The sequence below is a fragment of the Martes martes genome (genome assembly GCF_963455335.1).
Source record: "Martes martes genome assembly, chromosome: 1".
NCBI lineage: Eukaryota > Metazoa > Chordata > Mammalia > Carnivora > Mustelidae > Martes > Martes martes.
Window position 1 is genome coordinate 197,659,482 of NC_137888.1, and position 19,231 is coordinate 197,678,712.

General features: G+C 59.0%; 1 protein-coding gene across 3 annotated transcripts in view; it reads left to right on the plus strand.

Annotated features, from left to right (window-relative positions):
- CACNA2D2 (calcium voltage-gated channel auxiliary subunit alpha2delta 2) overlaps positions 1–19,231 on the plus strand; it is a gene marked incomplete at its 5' end in the record, with an annotated part of 138,620 nt that overhangs the window by 110,669 nt on the left and 8,720 nt on the right. For all 3 annotated transcript variants that reach the window (XM_080815677.1, XM_080815675.1, XM_080815676.1), the window contains 18 exons: positions 3,405–3,449; positions 6,662–6,803; positions 9,816–9,947; positions 10,119–10,176; positions 11,074–11,124; positions 11,253–11,352; positions 11,455–11,613; positions 11,864–11,971; positions 12,070–12,148; positions 12,708–12,757; positions 12,922–13,011; positions 13,192–13,263; positions 13,471–13,545; positions 14,862–14,936; positions 15,014–15,085; positions 15,171–15,242; positions 15,347–15,408; positions 16,320–16,396. In XM_080815677.1, the coding sequence (XP_080671803.1) occupies positions 3,405–3,449; positions 6,662–6,803; positions 9,816–9,947; positions 10,119–10,176; positions 11,074–11,124; positions 11,253–11,352; positions 11,455–11,613; positions 11,864–11,971; positions 12,070–12,148; positions 12,708–12,757; positions 12,922–13,011; positions 13,192–13,263; positions 13,471–13,545; positions 14,862–14,936; positions 15,014–15,085; positions 15,171–15,242; positions 15,347–15,408; positions 16,320–16,396 (1,519 nt within the window). The remainder of the gene's footprint in view (positions 1–3,404; positions 3,450–6,661; positions 6,804–9,815; positions 9,948–10,118; positions 10,177–11,073; positions 11,125–11,252; positions 11,353–11,454; positions 11,614–11,863; positions 11,972–12,069; positions 12,149–12,707; positions 12,758–12,921; positions 13,012–13,191; positions 13,264–13,470; positions 13,546–14,861; positions 14,937–15,013; positions 15,086–15,170; positions 15,243–15,346; positions 15,409–16,319; positions 16,397–19,231) is intronic.

The window sequence follows — 19,231 nt, forward strand, 5'->3', positions numbered from 1 at the left end:
AAGAGGAGACACAGCCCTACCTGGGGGCGGGGCGGTGTCTGATGAGAGAGGTAGCTCTGTCTGGGAACCTAAAAGGAAGGCTGTGAAGGCTGAACCAGGCCAGAGGAGCCGGCTGGACAGGACAGGTGGCCTCACCAGCCCGAGGTCTGCCCCAGCCATCAGGCCGGCTGCCTGCATCTCTGCCAAGCCGGCGACAGACGGCTCTCTCAGAAAACAGTCCTTTTGGCTGAGCTGAGCTGGCCATGAGCCAGGGCAGGAGGGCCAAGCATCCTCACCGTACACCCCAGTACCAGGCATAGACACCAACTGCTAATCCCCATGCTCACCTCCTCGCCCTGTTTCCCCCCTGCCAGCACCTCTCATGTTCTCTCCTGGGCTCTGCTCCCACTAAGGGATTGGATGTGTCGTCTATACAAAGGCCATGTGGGCCCCCTACCCCAGCCTTCATGTGTCATCTGGGTACAGAAATCCACAAGTGGGAGAAATCCAAGTTCAGAAGGGGTGATTCCCCCCACCCCTGCCAAGTTTAAGCAAAATGGCCCCTAAAACACCAGGTAGCAGAAGGGGGTTTTGGGTGTGGACCCCAGACAGTGACGATGCCCATTTCTCCCCAACCAGAGGGTTTCCTCCACCCTCGGGGCCTTCCCAGGGCTGTGGAGTTGCAAACATAAGGGCCCCCCAGCATGGGTAAGGGTGGCCCGAAAGCCTGGACAGACCCAGCTCTCTGCCTTCCTAGCACCCTCAGAGCAGGCAGCGTCATCCCACTCTTGTAAGTGGGAAATCCAGACCCCGAAGCAAAGCCTCTCTGAGGCGGCAGGATTTAACAGGCACCCTTGCCTCCTTAATGGGTTGGAGGTGACCCCCAGGAGTAGTCCCGGGGCCACTGAGGACTTTGGAGGCTCCAGGCGCAGTCTTGGCTCACCATTCGGGATCCCAGAGCACACACATTCAGGTCAGGACTTGAGGCCGACCTTTGCCAAGGCCCCTGTGTGTAATTGCTAGGTACCGCCTCCTTGTGGTCTAACCGCACCGGGACAGTAATGGCAGACACGGAGCACTGTGCAGGCCAAAAGCAGACACAGAGGCCTTTCCAGGGACCCTCCATCCCAACCCTGATGGCCCCATTCTGTCCCACCCCCAGCTCCACACCGCATCAAGCATAGAGACCACAGCTGTGTTTACAATGTATTTTCACACATGTGACCTTGCCCACCACCATCCCACACTACTCCTCTCTGTACCAAGGAAGGGGCATGGCCAGGCCCTCTCAAGGTAGGAGAGGGAGGGAGGAGTCCTGCCTCCTGGGGGACAAGGACTGCACCCAGATTCCTAAGCCTCACCCGTTGTCTGCAGGGGACTGGAATCCTCCTGTATGACACATTTCCCCTGTGTCACTGATGCCACCAGCATCTGATCCTTTGCTGACACCATGAAACAGCAGGACAAAAAGACAGGGAGCCACTCGGACAGCTGGAGGGGTGCTGCGCAGGGGGGCAGGCCCCAGCCTGGCCTGTGAGAGGAGTGCGTGTCTCCTGGGGGCCCCAGAGTTACCGACCCCCCACCCATGCCCTTTCCTGTCCTTGCGGGAGGTTTGCCTAAAAAGTTGGTGAGTGAAGCCCCATGTTCTAATCTGCAGTCCTCCTACCGCGCCCGCCTGTTTTCATTACGGAGGGAAAGAGCATCAGAGCCGTGTTTATAACCCCCTTTTAGATAACAAATCACATTTTCTTTTTGCCAGCGAGTGTGTTGAATTGATATTTTTTCCCCTCGGTTTAATGGGTTTGTGTGTTCAGGAATGATCTTCATCAACCGAAACTCCTTATTGTGTTTGATGTAATGTCAGCTTTCATTATGTGCTTCGGTCGGAGCCGGGCGCAAGGGAAGGCCGAGCACCCTGGAGCCTGGGCCTGGGGCCCCCAGTCCCCACACCAGGCCCACCTAGGTTCCGGTCCTCCTGCCGGATGGGTGGTGTGGCAAAGGTCAGAGATGCAATGGGAAGGCGGGTTGGAGCCTGGGTACGAAGACTTTCTTACCCCTGCTGTGTCCTACTCTGTCTGAGGCGGGTTGCAGGGCTCCTGGGAGAGCCCTGAGCATGTGCGAAGCACTGGAGGTCAGCAGATGCCTCTGGTGACCGAAGCCATCAGGTCGCCTCCGGTCTTCCATCCATCCAGCTGCTGTGGTCCTGCCCACAGGAGCCAATGTTCCAGAACGCTTGGACTGTGTTTACCGGTCCAGCCAGCGGCCTCTCCTTCCCCAGACCACTGGTGGGAGACAAGACACCCCTGTCCCCCCAACAAGCCCCCATACTGAGCACCTCAAACAATGGCCTCAGGCCCAGCACCTGGGCAGTCCCCAAGGCCAAGCCCCTCCCTGAAGCCTGAGGAGCCAGAGCTGAGGGGGAGCAGTGCGGCCCCAAGGTCATACGGCATGGGGTGGGGAGGGGGCTCTGTACTTGCTGTTTTATAGCCAGATCACCGGGCGCACACTTGGTCAACACCCCCATTTTTCAAACCACAAAGAAACAGGCTGCCAGGGCCACACAGCAGGTGTCTGCGGCACGAAACAGCGCAGGGGAGCCCTGGAGGAAGGCGACGCGGACAGTGGCCTTCTCCTATGTCCTGAGCCCGGAACCCATAGGGGCAGGAGTGGGGTGGCCCCTCTGGAGCCAGTGGCACTTGAAGGCCCCAGATTCACCTTCTGGCCGCTGCTGTCAGCCATGCTCAGTTCTGATTAAAGATCATTAAACATGAAATTAGCCCGTTTGTGTTACGGGTCCCCGGGGTGGCCGGTGATTATGGCATGCAGATGGCCAAGAACCCAGGCTGCGGGCAGGCGGACGAGGCCGGGGCGGCCGGGCTCACACCGGCAGGCGCGCGGAGCCCGGGGAGGCAGGCGCGGGGGCCGGGCTTTGTTTTCTCCTGCTCCTGTTGTGTAAACCCCCTTGCATTTCACAACAAATCACAGATAATTAATAAGTACATGCCCGTAATGAGCAGGCTTTTTAATAGAAGAAATTGGAAGATGTGGTGTCGAGTCATTATTTCACTCTGGCCCAGACTCGGCTCTATTTTCCTATCTTCCTCACTCCCCCGGGGCTGCCTCAGCCAGAGTCTCTGCAGACAGGCTGCCTCTGAGCCCACCTCTCAGCGGGGCTGCAGAGCGGACGCCTGGTCCTGGAGTCAGGGAGTCTTGGGGAGGCCCCGTGCAACCGGGGCTGCATATCTCCCTGGAGCCTGTGAGGGCCCATGAGGGGGTGTCTGTCTGGGGCAGGGGTCGGCATGCCTGGTCCGATTCAGCCAGCCGTCCAGGAGAGGACCAGTGCTGTCCTCGGGCCAGGGGCCCTGACTACCCCTCAGGCAGCCTTGTGAGGAGCTGTGAGGGTCAAGGCTTCTTTGTCCCCCCAGGAGGAAGATATCCTGTACTATGATGCCAAGGCCGACGCTGAGCTGGTGAGTCCCCTACCTCTGTTGGGGGTGGGGGGGGGGAGCTGCCAGAGCCCCTCCCCCACCCCCGGCTAGTCACCTCAGCTATAAAATGAGTGTGAGGTCTTGGGGCTCTCCCAAGTTCTGAGGTCACCCTGCAAAGTAGCAGTGGCACAGGCCCCACGCCTGACACCAGGCAGGTAGTGAGACCCTTGGATCTCCTCCCATGGGTCAGTCCAGGTGCCAGCATGGAGGAGGCTGAGCCCTGTGCGGTTCAGGTGGGGCAGGTACCTTTCCTGTGGTGAGGGGATCTGCCGCTTCCGCTTGCGGAGCTCCCCACTGCTGGCCCCACCGTCAGGGCTCCCCACAGCTCGGCCAGGCTTGCCCCTGCTGCAGGGGCAGCCCAGCCCTGTGCCTGTCCTTCAGACGAAGGACAGGGCTTGGGCTCTGCTGGGGTCACGGCCTCGGCGGCAGTGGCACTGGGTCTGGCTGGACGGCCCGGACCCACAGTGCCCCCCTGCCTCTGTGCCCCTGACTGGCTCGTGTGTTTGGGCGCCCCATCACCAAGGCCTCCCATGAAAGCTGTATGACCATTTTGGTAGCAGGGCACTTACAGAGGAGACAAGAGTGTCCAAAAGAGGACAGGGCACACAGAGTAGACGGTGTTTGGTGAACACACCAAGGCCCAAGTTCATCTGCCTGCCTTGGAGGCAAACGCAGTGGAACCTGTCTTCTCCGTAAACAGAGGTGTCGTAACAGTTCACTCTCTGGGGCCCCACTGCTCTGGTTGGGGCAGGAGACCCCCAAATCCAGGGTTCCTCTCCTGGTTTTATTGGCCAGGGGCATTTCCTGGGGCGAGCGGGAGGTAGACAGTGACCCCCGGAGGTGGGTAGGCAGGCAGGGATCCCTGCAGAGGGTCGGTGGTGCCAGGCGGGCCAGGGTGAGCCTTCAGGAGAGCAGGCGGGCAGGGGGCCAGAGCAGGGGTGGGGGGGGCTAAAGCAGGTGTGCTTCCCCCTTGGCTGAGCCTCCGTGGCTCCCAGAGAAGTTGCTAAAATTAAAGCTGGAATCTGAAATTCAAATGAAGAACGAACCTTTAATTAGACCCTGAATCTAATTCCTTACCCCCCTCAGCAGCAGGCTGTAATTTTAGCAATCAGTGCATTAAATATAAACCAGGAGCCTGCAGTTGCCCACCGTACAAAACCCCTGGGCATGGGGGTGGCGCTGAGGGGCTTCTTGGCCGTTCTGGTGCCTGGTCCCCTCCCAGGATCCCCTGAACTCCCTGTGCCCAGGACCCCCACCCTCTGGCTCCAGATCACTGATTCCCTGCACCACCCCCCTTCTCGTGGGGGTAGGGACAGCCCCAGGAGGGAGAGGCACCCTGGGTTGGGCTGGGCTAAAGTCAGGCCAAAAGCCTGGCCCTCTATAAATATCGACGTGAACACATTTGCCGACTCCCCTGCTTGTTGTGTTGTTTTGTTTTTTTAATCTTTGCCAGAGGTACAGTTAGAGATCTTTCTAGACCATTTACTTTTAAATTACCAGCCAGAAGGTGGGGGTGGGGGAAAGAGAAGGAAGGAAAAAGTTCGCCAGCTGATAGCTTATCAGAACGGAATCCAAATGTCACATTAGTTGGGAAAGTTGGGAGATTAAATTTTCCAGCGCCCTTCATCTGCCGCTGACATTTCGGGGGCTTTCTTCTCCCGCACCTCCCCCTCCTGCAAGCGGAACGTGAGCGGCTCACGCCTCAGAGGCGGCAGGCTCGGCAGCTGCCTGGCCCGGCTTCACCCAGCATCCAGGAGCTTCTGAGGGCCCTCCTAGGGTGTGCCGAGGTGGGCAGAGGGTGGCACATACGGTGAGGGCTGAGGGAGCGAGGGGAGGGCAGCAGATGGCTTGGCTTTTGCTGTACAGAATCCACTCTTGAAGAGACGCGAAGGGTCTTAACTCCAGACCCTTCTGAGCCCTGCCAGCTCCGACCCAGGCCAGTCTGCTGCAGCCCATCCAGGCAGTAATTCATTCTCCAGGCCAGAGAATGGACCCAGAGCACTCCTGGGGTGGGGAGAGCACATCTGGCTGAGCAGGGAGGCACCATCACCCTTTCCCCAGACAAGATACAGCAGGAAGCAGGAACACAGCAGGGGTGCCCAGGACCCCGTGAGCAGTGGGGTCTGCAGAGCCACAAGAGGGTGGAAACAAGCTGAGCCTGGTATTGCCAGTGATCACAGGGACTGAGAGGCGGTGAGGGGCCATGCGCGTGGTCCAGCTGCCCACACCCCTTCCTCCCAGGGCACAAGGCCCCCCAGCTCTGTCCCTGCCCTGCCTTGATCTCCATCCCTCCTTTCCTCCCCATCTGGCTCTTCCCTGTTTTCCTCTTCACTCCCTACCACCATCTTCCCCTCCCCCTTGCACACCTGCACCAGTTCCTGCCCACCACCCCCCCAACCGCACCCCGCACCGCTTGGCTGCGGCATCAACGCGCTGTAGCCGCAGACCCGTTCCTGCCAGCCTGTGGTGGTGGGTGGGGGGTGCACGGCGCATGCCCAGCCTGCTCGGCCGAGAGATGCTGTAATTGGCACCTGTCAGACGGCTGCAGCTCATTTTAGAAAGTCAACAGGGGCCTCTGCAGTCCTGCTGCTAGCAAGCGCTGAGGACCCTCCCTCTGGAAGTTCCTGGGTCTCAATGCTAGCCCCCACCCCAGCCCAGCTCTCCCCCCAAACTCAGCCCCTACAGCCACCAGCCGCAGGGGTGGTGACTCTTCCCCAGAGGAGGCAAGGACCCTCTCCCTGGTGCCAAAGGAACCCCGTGCAGGGGGTGGGTGGGGCCCAGTGGGGAGTGTGGGGCTCAGGGCTCCTGAGAAGGGCTGCCTAGGCCTCTCTAGGATCACCCAAGCCTGTCCTTGTCAGCAGAGGTCTCCAGCCTGCTCCTTCTCACCGAGATTCGTTTCCTTCACTGAGAATTGGTTTTCAAGAATGTGGGGAAGGGTCCGTTTGGGTTTGGGTTTGAGTTTGGAATTTGGGTTTAGCAAATGTAGGGATGGTGGGTGGGGTGGGCAGGCGCAGGTGGGAATCATGGTCCTCCTGGGGGAGGGGTCCCTACCCCGTGTCCATCTGTTCCTGTGTCTCTCCATCTCTCCCCGTCTCTGACTGCAGTAGTCTCTGATTCTGAGATGCCCACGCCACCATTTTCCAGCCCTGACACTACCGCGGTGGGGGGGGTGGGGGGGTTATCCCTCTCTGCAGGACGACCCTGAGAGTGAGGATGTGGAGAGGGGGTCCAAGGTCAGCACCCTCAGGCTGGACTTCGTTGAGGATTCAAACTTCAAGAACAAAGTCAACTACTCGTACACGGCCGTGCAGATCCCCACAGACATCTACAAAGGCTGTAAGTGTGCAGAGCGATCAGAGTGTGCAGAGCGCCCTCCGCAGCCACCATGGGGGCAAGGCCCACAGCCTGGGCACTGCCAGGTCCTGGGTGCTCAGCTGGTGCCATCTGCCCTCAGCCCCCACTACCCAAGGTCACACGTGCTCACCTACACGCAGGCATCAAGTCATTCTCAGGCATGGCCTCACACCGACTCTCAGACTCTCACTGCTGTGCACGACAGTCTCCTGCCCTTGGGTGCACATGTGCCCCACAGGCCCCCAAAGCAGCTCCTCCACACCATCCCCCATCCCCAGGCCCCATGTAGGAATGGTTGAGGAGCTACCACAGCAGAGGAACACAGGGGCTGGGGGAGCAGGGAGCAGTCCCTCACTCACAGACACCAGCCCTGGAGCATTTCCCTCCTTGTCCAGGCACAGGGCAGCTTTGCACGGTGGGGAAAACGAGTCACTACAGCTGGAAGGATTTGAGTCAGACATGAGGAAGAACTTCCTGAAGATATTGGGAGATGTAGGGAGAAGAGACTAAGAGTCAAGCACTACAGAGAGAGCTCTAGCAGTGGGTTTCAGGGCCCAGGGGTCTGCTGGCTTGGGCCTAATCCTGTGAGCACCTACAAGGCAGCCTCGAACTCTGAGGGGCCCACTGGGTAGAGGCTCTTGGAACACAGGTCCCAGAGCTTCTGGGTAGTCTCCAGAATGCAGGGAATCCTCCAGGGTCTTCAGGAAGGCCCCCTCCACCCTTCAGGTCAGCCAGACTTTCTAGGCAGCCTCAGGCAGGGGAGAGAATAGATGCTACCCCCAGCCCTGCTGCCCCTGCCACGGGCCACCCGCAGGCCACCTGCCCGAGCTAGTCGAGGAGCACTATCACAGGCAGGCACACTAATTAAAACAGGAGCCATACCGCCCTCCCCAGTCACCCCTCACTACCCACACAAATTACATTTTATATGTTTTTTATTTACTGTGTCACTTTTAATTAAATCTGTAATCGCCTGCCTGAGGGGGCATGGTCCCCGTTTCCCAACTCAGCGTGATCTGAGAGGGTGTGCATGTGGGTGCGGGTGTGTGCACGTGGGGCTGAGTCGCCGGCCCTCTCCAGGCGGGGAGGCCAGAGTGCGTGCACGCGTGTGTCTTACGCGAGTTCAGGTGCATGTGTGTGTTCACGGGTACCTGCAGGGACCGCCCAGCTGAGGCAGGGGGTCTACTCTTGGCTCTTGACCTGAGTCAGAGATGCCCCTCTACCAGCAGCTAGAGGGGCTTCAAGGACAGTCAGCTCTAAGCCTCTCCTTGGGCAGATGGGGAAACTGAGGCCCAGTGAGGGTTGGGACTTGCCAGGCAGACTCTCCCAGGGCAGGCAGTACTGTATGAAACATTGGGGAACCCAGCTTTCTTTTTTCGTTAAAGAGAAAAATAGAAATTGTTCGACTCACTAAGTTTCTAAATTAGGAACAGGACCATAACATACTGTTCAATAGGCACAGCCAATGCTAGAAATGTGTGTTGTTTTCACATTATGGTCAGTTAAGAGAAGCTACATGGACAGAGAGAAGGGAGTGGGAGTAGCGGGAGACAGAGATTAGGCAACAGACAGGATCCAGCAGAGGCCCCACACCGGAGAGCAAGAGCAGAGGGCCGTGTGCCCAGGAATGGGTCGGTGCCCCCTGGACCATGGGCAGAGCCTTGCACATTTGTCTCGAAATCACAGCTCTTCGTCTGCTTTAATGGTCTCAGTGTTCAGAGGCTCTGCTCCCAAGAGAGGAGTCAAGCCTTTGGAAGGCACTCTGATTCTCACTTGGGGTGGATCTGTGATAGGGATCTCAGGGTGATGGTGTCAGGGCTTCTCCTGGGGAGGAAGGAAGTGGAAGAACTGGAGGAAAAAAAATAGCCCCTTGGGGAAGGGGATTCGGTACAGAGGCCCAGCAGTCATAGGTGGCCAGCCCCTGGCAGGTTTCTTTGAGGGTCCTCTACGCAAAGACGGATACGCTGCGCGTGAGAGAGCATGGGCATGCGCACACATTGGCGAGATTTAGGGCTGTCCTGAGTTGGGGGAAGGGGTGCTGCCCAAGCCATCCTGAGTCTCTGCCCTGGTTGAAGGATCTACAGGACTGAGCCCACTCCTCTGGGAGAAGCCTCGTTCTGTGACCGTGCATCGGGGCAGGGGCTGGGGGGCGGGTCTGGCCAGAGGATCACAGAGGTGAGGGGAAAGGGGGCGGTGAGGGTAACTTGCTCTTGTGAGAGCAAGACCCACTGCTAGGGGTACAGAGTGCTGTGTAGGTATGAGTGCATGCCCTGTGCCTGAAACAGCGGTCGGGCTGCTGGGCAGGAGGTTTGAGGACGAGGGACTCGCACACCTGGCTGGAAACACAGAGTTTCGGTGCAGAGGTATCTGTTAGGGAGTGCAGGCTGTGTGCGTGTGTACGTGTGTGTGCAAGTGCCTGTGTTGGAGCAGGATCATGGCACAGGCCCTGCCCCTCCAAGAGCCTCCACCCCCGTCCCCGCCTGCTCCTGGCCCCAGCTGATTAATCATGGAGCTGAGTGGCTTCCAGCTTATCAGGTACCTTAATAGCTGAATAATTCCAGCCCCATCATCGGGCCCTTAATTGCTTTCTTGTGGCTGCAGCCTGGAGTGCATGCTGAGTGGGTGAGCTCCCAAGGGACCAGCTGCAAGCTCCAGGCAGCATGCTGGATGGGTACCCCAACTGACAAGTCCCTGCCACCTGGGCAGCCCCTCTCTGGGGGCCACGAGCCACAGCTGCCCTGCCTGCTCATGTGGGGCCTGGCCGAAGGGTAGGCTAAGCTGGCTTGGGAGGGGTTGAGGACCTGGAAGGCTTCCTGGAGGAGCTGGTGCAGCCCTCAGCTGAGCCCTGAGGAATGAGAGCCCTGCTAGGCAGAGTGCAGGTGAGGCTTTCCAAGCGGGGGGGCAGGGGGGGTGTACATGCATGGGCGTCGGGGTGAGGTTCAACGGGGGGACAGCCCAGGCACTTTTCCCGCGAGCCCCCTGCCTCCCCCACAGCCACTGTCATCCTTAATGAACTCAACTGGACAGAGGCCCTGGAGAACGTGTTCATTGAGAACCGCAGGCAGGACCCCACGCTGCTGTGGCAGGTCTTCGGAAGCGCCACGGGCGTCACTCGCTACTATCCTGGTGGGTGTCAGCCCCTCAGCACCCACCCTCCCCCGTCACCCAGCCCACTGTCCTGGGGCGTGTGGGGTGGTTGATCACTCTGTGGGCTGTGGGGTAGCCACTCTTGCCAGGCCAGCTGACCCTGGACAAGCCCTTCCCTGCCAGACCCCCTTGCCTTCTCTCCTCCCGCAGCCACCCCATGGCGAGCCCCCAAGAAAATCGACCTGTATGATGTCCGAAGGAGACCCTGGTGAGTGGGCGAGGAGGAGCTGGGCAGGGACACCCCTCCACTCCCTACCTCTGCCGCCTGCTCCCCTCCCTCCCGATATCCAGGACTCCGAGCAGGGTGCAGCCAGCTCTATCCAATTTTCATTTCACACATCGTTGCCACTGGAAAATGGATCCCATCACCCAGGCAGGCCTCCCAGCTGCCTCTGCCCCCTGTCCACTGCCCGGCACTCCACCCCCTCAGGACTGAGGGATTGGGCTAGTGGGGGTTCTGGAGGGTGGATGTATCCTCTGTTGGGTCGCCAGCCCCCAGGCCACCCATCAGAGCCCTGGACACCCCACTCTCTGCCTGTCTTTCCTGCGGTGCCCCATGACCTCCTCCCTCCCTGTTCGATCACACACACAGCTGGGACTCAGACCTCGGGGCTTTGTCCCGGACCAGGGGACATGACAAGCCACTGAGGCCACGGAACATACCCCCTTCCCCCTCTCTCGATCCCCTCCTTAGGCTCGTTCATGTGCTGGGATACCAGGTCACTCATGTATTGGGCAAGGCCTGTTTTGGTTTTGTTTGTTTTTTTTAAGATTTTATTTATTTGAGAGAGACAGAGCATGAGCGGGGAGAGGGCAGAGGGAGAGAGACAAGCAGACTCCCCACTGAGAGGGGACACTGTGACACGGGGCTCAGTCCAGGGCCCCGAGATCATGACCCAAGCTGTAGTCAGATGCTTAACCGGCTGAGCCACCCAGGCGCCCCAGGACCGTTTTATTAAATGTGCTATCCTCGGTGCCTAGAACGCTGTCTGGCCCTTGCATTGGATGCTTAGTGGAAACATGTTGAATCAGTATATGGGTGAAGGAAGAGCGGATCCACAAGGTCCCAGTGAGACTGGCCCTAACTGATGCTTCTCCCGGGCAGGTACATCCAGGGGGCCTCGTCGCCCAAGGACATGGTCATCATCGTGGATGTGTGAGTGAGCGATGCCTGCAGGAGGGGTGGGGGGCAGAACAAGGGGTGCGAATCTGCCGCCTGGGACCCTCAGGAGGGAACAGCAGAGGACACCTGAGGCCTAGCTGGTGCCTCCATGACCTTCCCAGGAGCGGCAGCGTGAGTGGCCTGACCCTGAAGCTGATGAAGACGTCCGTCTGTGAGATGCTGGACACGCTCTCAGACGATGACTATGTGAACGTGGCCTCGGTGAGTGCCGAGGTGGCAGGCAGGCGAGGAACGTGTCACCCCACCCCGTGCCAAATGCCCCGGCCAGCCTGAGGCCGCTCACCACCCTCCCTGTCCCCACAGTTCAACGAAAAGGCACAGCCTGTGTCGTGCTTCACACACCTGGTTCAGGCCAATGTGCGTAACAAGAAGGTGTTCAAGGAAGCCGTGCAGGGCATGGTGGCCAAGGGCACCACAGGCTACAAGGCCGGCTTTGAGTACGCCTTCGACCAGCTGCAGAACGTGAGTGCTGGGAGTGGATGGGGTGGGGGGGTGTAGGCGGGACTGGGGATGGGCCAAGGCCCAGGCTTGGTGACACCAGGGAAATCAAGACGAATGGCCTTGTTAGCGCCCAACAGGCGGCTTGGGCAGATCGCAGCATCTGCTGTGGGGAGGAGGGCCCGAGGGCTGGGCCTTCCAGGTGGAAGGGAGACCCACCCCCAGAGCAGGGAGGGGCCAGAGGCCGCCTGACCCCAAACCCACTCCTGACCAGTCCAACATCACCCGTGCCAACTGTAATAAGATGATCATGATGTTCACGGACGGCGGTGAGGACCGCGTGCAGGACGTCTTTGAAAAATACAACTGGCCCAACAGGACGGTGAGGCTCCACCCAGGTGGGGGCCCCCCTGACCCGGGCCCGGTACCGGGGAGGGCTGTCCTCTTGCGACCACAGCAGTAACCCCAAGCCCCAAACAGGTGCGCGTGTTCACTTTCTCCGTGGGGCAACACAACTACGACGTCACGCCCCTGCAGTGGATGGCCTGCACCAACAAAGGTACCTCGTCCGGCATCCCCACCCCAGGGCCTGCCTGCTGTGCCCTGCTGTCCATCGGGTTGCTTATCCACCTGTCCGTCCATATGTCCAGCATTCCAGCTGCCTGTTTTCGCACTGTCCATCTTCCCACGCATGTGATTGTCCATCTCTCTGGCCACATATCTTGTCCATCTGACTGAGCATCTTTCTGCCCACCTGTCTGTCCATTGTCCATCCATCTCCTGGCTTCTCTGCTCCTACATCTGTTTGCACTCCATGCATGTGGGCCTGGCCCCTGGGGTGGACTTTGAATGTCACCAGCATCGTGGCATGAGGGACTTCAGCCTCAGGCCCTTCCCTTCACCCTGCCTCTGCTTCCGTACACCCCTACACTCGTGGCCCCTTCCCTAGCATCAGCTCCTTTGACAGAGCAGTGGAAGGGAGCACTAAAGGAATAGGAGTTTGGGAGGAGTGACACTACAAAGAGAGGGGGCCTGGACACAGCCCAGGGTATAGGAGCCCCAATGCCATGGGTCCCAAGTACTACCCAGACCCACCTCTGCCTCACTTTCCCTCACAGGTTACTATTTTGAGATCCCTTCCATTGGAGCCATCCGCATTAACACGCAGGTGAGAACCCCCTCCTCCCAGCCCCTTGCTTCCCCGGGCACAATGTGAACTGGCGCGCTGCTGCGGTGTGAGAGCGCCCCCTGGTGGCCAGCTGATATACGGGGAGGCAGACCAGGGAAGATGCAGCGGGCAGGTGGATTTGTGACCCGTCACCTTCTCCCCAGGAATATTTGGACGTATTGGGCAGGCCCATGGTGCTGGCGGGCAAGGAGGCCAAGCAGGTGCAATGGACCAATGTGTATGAGGATGCTCTGGTAAGGCTTTTGGACCCCCAGAGGTGTGCCCATAAGGTTAAGTTCCTCAAGGGCCCCCTTATGGGAATAAATCAGACAGAAGAAAAAAAAGGGGCCTATGCCTGAGCCCACCCTCTGAACACTCAGGGTAGGGCATGGCTGGCCACAGGAGACTGACCTGTCATCCTCCTCTCCCTTCAGGGCCTGGGGCTGGTGGTGACAGGGACTCTCCCTGTTTTCAACCTGACGCAGGATGGCCCTGGGGAAAAAAAGGTAAGTTTCCCAACCAGGGAAGGGCTAGGCATGCCTGAGGGGTTGGGCATGCTCCTAGCAGGCCTGGGACAGAGGAGGGACAGGCCAGCCTCAGTCTGGACAGAGGCAACCTCTTGTGAGCAGCTTGAGGCCTGGGGCATGAGGTTTGGACAGTGGGGCTCCCCTGTGGATTTGAGTGCATTGCAGACCTCATGCCTCTGCTCCCAGAACCAGCTGATCCTGGGTGTGATGGGCATTGATGTGGCTCTGAATGACATCAAGAGGCTGACTCCAAATTACACGGTAAGTGTCCATCTGCCCATCTACCCAGCTCTGCCTCCCACAGGGACACAAGCCAGGCTCAGCAGAGGTGTGTGAGAGGGCTTACAACACCTCCATGGAGACCTGTGAACTGAGGCAGTCAGGAAAGGCTTCTGGAGGAGGTGACCTTGGGCCTAGGGCTGGGGTCAGCAGACTCTCTGTGAGGGGCCAGACTATGAATATTTTAGGCTCTGCCAGTGTAAGTACTCAGACTCAGTTCTGCTGTTGTACGGAGAATGGCCACAGACAAAACAAATAAGTAGGCATGGCTGTGTTCCAATATAATTATGTTTGTGGGTCCTGAAATTTAAATTTCACATAATTTTCATACCATGATCTTTTTCAACCACTTAAAAATGTAAAAAAAACAGGGCTGCCTGGTTAAGTGTCTGACTCTTGGTTTCAACGTGGGGTCCACCTAGGCCACTTAGCAAGGGAGTCTGCTTGAAGATTCTCTCCCTCTGCCCCTCCCCCCACTTGCACGCATACATGCTCACTTGCTCTGAAAATAAATAAATAAATCTTTAAAAAAAGAAATGTAAAAAATATTTCTAGCCACACAGTAACAAGTGATGGGCCAGGCGGGCCAGGCATTATGATCAGATAGACAGAAGGCATACCTTGGAGTTACAGGAAACCCTTTGAGCAAAGGACTGAAGGTAAAAACCAAAATCATAAACCAGGAAAGGGGCAAGGTCAGTGTGGCTGGCCCAGGGCCTGTGGTGAAGGCAGCTTCGGTCTTGGTTGCAAAAGGGTGGGGGATGGGACATGTGTGACAGCTTGCCTAGATGGAAGCCACATGAAGGCCCTGTGTCATTGGCCTCCATGTGCAGTGAGAAAACAGCCTAGAGAGCTACGGGTGAGTCCAAGGTCCCATTCATTCCTCCTTTACTTCTGTCTGGAAGGGGTACCCTCCTCCCCATGCGATCTACTGAAATGGGGACTAGAAGGAAACAGTAGTGGGGAGGGGACAGGAAGGGTATGGCAGCCCTAAGGGACCAGAGGAAGGAGAGCAGTCTAGGTGACTGACAGTTTGAAGAGAACCAGGAGTCGTGAGGGCAGAAGGCCAAATCGAATCATGGTCCCGTGAAGCCCATCAGCCTCAACAACGGACACTAGCATGTCGGGCTTGATTTGAGAAACAGGTTCAAGGCCACATGGCATGTGAGGGCCCCTGGCCCAGGCAGGCACATGGCACCCCCTCAGTGATATGGAAAGCAGGCTGAGGAAGAGCTCGAGGAGTCTGGGGAATCCCTGCCTGGCCCCTAGGCTCTGAGCCCCCTCATCTATGCCCCCAGCTTGGAGCCAACGGCTATGTGTTTGCCATTGACCTGAACGGCTACGTGTTGCTGCACCCCAACCTCAAGCCCCAGGTGAGCCAGGGGGCTGTCAGGAGGAGGGTAGACCCTTCAAGATGGTGACCCCTGACCTCCTGCCCTGCCTCCCACAGACCACCAACTTCCGGGAGCCTGTGACTCTGGACTTCCTGGATGCGGAGCTGGAGGATGAGAACAAGGAGGAGGTAAGGGAAGGGAGGGGAGTAAAGATGGCGGCCCCCAGAGCAGCTGAGAGCAGGGGCCTCGCCGCTCACATCCCTCCCCTTCCAGATCCGTCGGAGCATGATCGATGGCAACAAGGGCCACAAGCAAATCAGAACACTGGTCAAGTCCCTGGATGAGGTGAGAAGACGGTAGAGGGGTACAGAGTCAGGGCGGGCGCCCTCCCGCACGCCGTCCCACCCCTGCCTGCTGGCCCAAGTACTTGACCCAGCCTCTTCTCTCAGAGGTACGTAGACGAGGTGGTGCGGAACTACACCTGGGTGCCCATAAGGAGCACCAACTACAGGTGAGTGGGGCGGGGCGGGGCGGAGCCAGCAGGGAGGGGCGGGGCCGGCAGGGAGGAGCGGGGCAGCCTCAGAGCCTAGAGTCTGAGCCCTATCCCTATCCGGTTCTGCGGGTTCTCAGGGGCTGCAGCCAGGATCCCAGTGGGGCACCAGCAGCCAGGGGTGCTCACTACTCACCCCGGGACTCTCAGTCCCCCAAGGGCCTCTGGCTGGCTCTTCAGGAACAAGGGCCATTTCCTGGGAGAACAGGACAGAGACAAGACAGTGCATCTGATGTCTCCCATGCCAGCCCGCCCTCTCATGTCACCCCTGCCTGGATCGTGTCCCTGGGTGTCTGCACCCAGGAGGTCACCTTCAGCACATCCCTGGGCTGGCTCTCAGCCGGCACCACAGCGCTCAGAAGAGGTACCCTTATGGGTCAGGCCTGGGACGTGCAGGCTGTCTTCTTGGGCCCCCCAGAGCCCATCTCACTCACACCCCCGTCCTGGCTTGTGGTTGCTCCTCACCGTGGCAGCCCAGCCCTGCTTTCCACTGGCCCTCACACGGCCTAAGCCTCTGGGGACCGAGGACCCCCTCTCCCATGGCTGTGCTCCCACCAGCCTAGCTCACTGACAGTGTTCTGCCCTTTGTGAGTCTGCTGGTCTGACTGAGGAGGCTGGCTAGGTGTCTGGGAGCAGGGGCTGCTGGGGTGGGGACTTGCTTTGGGCTGGGCATCCTGAGGTGTCCAGGAGAGTTTGGGGAGTGAATCTCCCACAGCTACCAGGGCAAGGTGGCCCTGGTGGCCAGAAGAGGGGGCATCACAGCCCATGCCACTCTATCCAGCTCCAAGGCCGTGGGGTAGGGGCGCCGGATGTCCATGTGGCCCACCTCTCGCCAGCAGTGACATATGCTCCTTCCCTCCCCTCCTCCCCAGCCTGGGGCTTGTGCTCCCACCCTACAGCACCTTCTACCTCCAAGCCAACCTCAGCGACCAGATCCTACAGGTCAAGTGTAAGTGGCCCGGCCCCTGCCTGCGCCCTGCACCCCTGCCTCTGCCCCGCACCCTGGCCGGCCCCAGGCAGCAGAGCCAGCCACTGGCAGCAAGGCAGCCCCTCCTGCCCAGTCTGCCCACCCCCCAGGCACCCGCAGGCTGGGGCACCAGCCATCCGAAAGTCTGTGGAAATCTGCATGCTCGCCTTTTCTCAGATTTGGTTCCAGATCATTCTCTCATGATTTCCGTTGAGGTTTTTGATTTTAGTTTCTCCTACTGCGTGTCTTCCCTCCTTAGCTTGCCTCCCCCGCACACCCCTGGGGGCTGCATTCTTGGAAGACACCCCCTCCTCTCATCTCCCCTCTCCCCAGCGCCCTTTAGCTCTCTCCCCCTGTTATGCCACCCCCCCCACCCAGGGTCTCTCTCTCCCCTCCTCCACCCCCCCAACTCATCCTCCTTCATTTTCTTCCTCCCTCAGCCGCCCTCTCACCTTCCTCTGACCCCCACTGCCTTACTCCCTCTGCCCTTCCTTCTCTCTCCCTCCTTCTCTCCCTCCGCCTCCTCTCCCCTTCTCCCTTCTCCCTCCTTTTCTCTCCTTTCCCTCTATCCCCACCTTCTGTCTCCCCCTTTCCCTCTCCCTTCTCTCTCCCCTACTCCAGTATCCCTACTCTCTTCCTCCCTCCCTCTGCTCTCTTCCCCATCTTCATCCCTCCCATCCCCCTCCCTGCCCCTTCTTCCTCCTCCCTCTCCCCATCTCTTCCTCTCTGGGTGTCTCTTCTTCCTTCCCTCCCTCCCCCACTCCTCTGCCTGCGGCTCATCCCTGCATGTCCTGCTCACCCTGGGCCTCCCCCGAGAGGCGGAGCCTGTGGCCCCGCCTGCCCTCTGCCCGGAGTCACTGGGAGGGAGGCTGGGGCTCCGGCCCCACCGGGCGCCCCCCACCTGCCTGGCCGACTGGGGCTCATCTCCTTTGAGTTTTCTCGCTCTCTCTTTCTCTCTCATGTCGTTTTTTTGCAAGAAGTTTCCTTTCGGTATGATGATGAGACACAATATTTTCATTCAAACAGCCATTGAATAAAATATTGTTTGTGCCCCTCCCCTTCCCCTCCCCCTTTTCGTTTGTTTTTGTGTTTGTGTTGTTTTTGTTTTCCTCGCTTTCTCTCTTGGTGGACTGTCCCAGTGCCAATCAGCAAACTGAAGGGCAAGTATATTCAGAACCAGTGCACCCTCCTCTCCCCACCCCACCCACCCTCACACCCCTGCTTGCCCCCCTCCCTGCCCAGGAACCAGCCAAACCTCTGCTCTCCAGGGCTCCTCCCAGCATCCCCTTGGCTCCTCTAGTTCTTGCCTCTTCCCTCATCCCTAAACCCCTATTACAGCCAGCGGCCCTTCTCCTGGCCCCGCCTGCAGGGTGGTTTCCGGGTGTTCTGAGAGCTCAGGCCTCCCCTCATCCTCCTTGCTCCCTCTGGGCAGGTCCCTGTCCATCCCCACCTTCTCTGTCCCTCCAAGACAACTCAACAGTGGGGACAGGGCTGGATGCCTCTCCACCACCTCCCACCCCGCACAGCCGAGGCCCTGATAGTCAGGGAGGAGCTAGAGGAGTCCTCCTCAGGGCTTATGAAAGGCTTATGGGAAAGGAAAGCCACGGCCACCTGAGGCTTCGTCTGGGATAGTTCTCCCTCCTGTGGTCTCTGTCAGTTGGTCCAGAAGTTGTCAGCTCCCCAAGGGGTAACAGAAGGCTCTGGAAGCTCCCCACCCTGATTCTGGGACGGGCAGGATAGAGCATCAGCCACGCCACTGGGAGAGCAAGGCAGACCCAACCATCCTGGGCACTAGCCTAGGTGCTGACGCCCCTGTCCCCTGCTGCCCCCAATGCTTTGCTAAAGCCCGCTGGCCCAGCCCAACCGTGGTACCCACTGCCACTGGGGCAGGTGGCCAAGTGTGGAGAAGGTGTTCCCCTGGGAAGTAAAAGCAGACTAAGGGATGGTGAGCCTAGCCAGGAATGAAAGGAAATGTGTCTGGACCCCAAGGGCCAGCAAAAGAGCTTGGAGGGAATCAGTCTGGGGATGAAGAAAAATGTTCTGGCACTTGGAGGTAACCGAAGCCAGAGACTCTGGAGGAAGGCAGGCAGGGAACTCACAGACTCGGGCAGACAATAAGGAGAGCAAGAGAGGGAAGCACCGGAGGGGCTCTGCCACCGGTACACAGAGACACCCTGCCCAGGGAGTACTGGGACAGAGGGGCATGCAGAGCCACAAGGGGATGACCTGGAAGCCAGGGCTCCCCCAGAAGCCCCAGGGGCCCTATCCAGCCTAGTCCAGCAAAAGGGATAGAGCTGGCCCCAGTGGCCTGGGTGGGGGTGGGGGACAGGCCCTACTCCCACTGGCTTGAGTTGTCTTTTCTCCCCCTTCCACATCCCTCCCAGTGTCCCCAGAAATGCAGGGCTCTGGTAACAATGACAACGATAGCCTAGTCTCCCTACCTCCTTCTTCTTTCTCCTCCTTCCCCTCCCCCACACCCATTCCCTGTCGGCTTGTGTCCAAACCCTGCCTCACAGTCCCATCAGAAAGCAACAGTCCAACCAGTGACTGACTGCCCAGCCCCTCCAGGCACCCCAAGCCCACCTCCCGGAATCTTGCAGTGCATTGTGGGAATATCTGGGAACAAATAAGACCCCTCTTCTGCAAAAATAAAGCCCTACGGTGACAGAGAGGTCAGAACCTTGGTGAGGACAGGGTTATTAGGTGGGCTGCCCAGAGTGCAACAGGCCATGGAGCAGGGGCAGCCTGCCTCCAAGATGCAGACCCAGCAGATAGCTAACCCAGCCTGGCAGGGAGAGGCCCAAGAGAAGCCCCAGC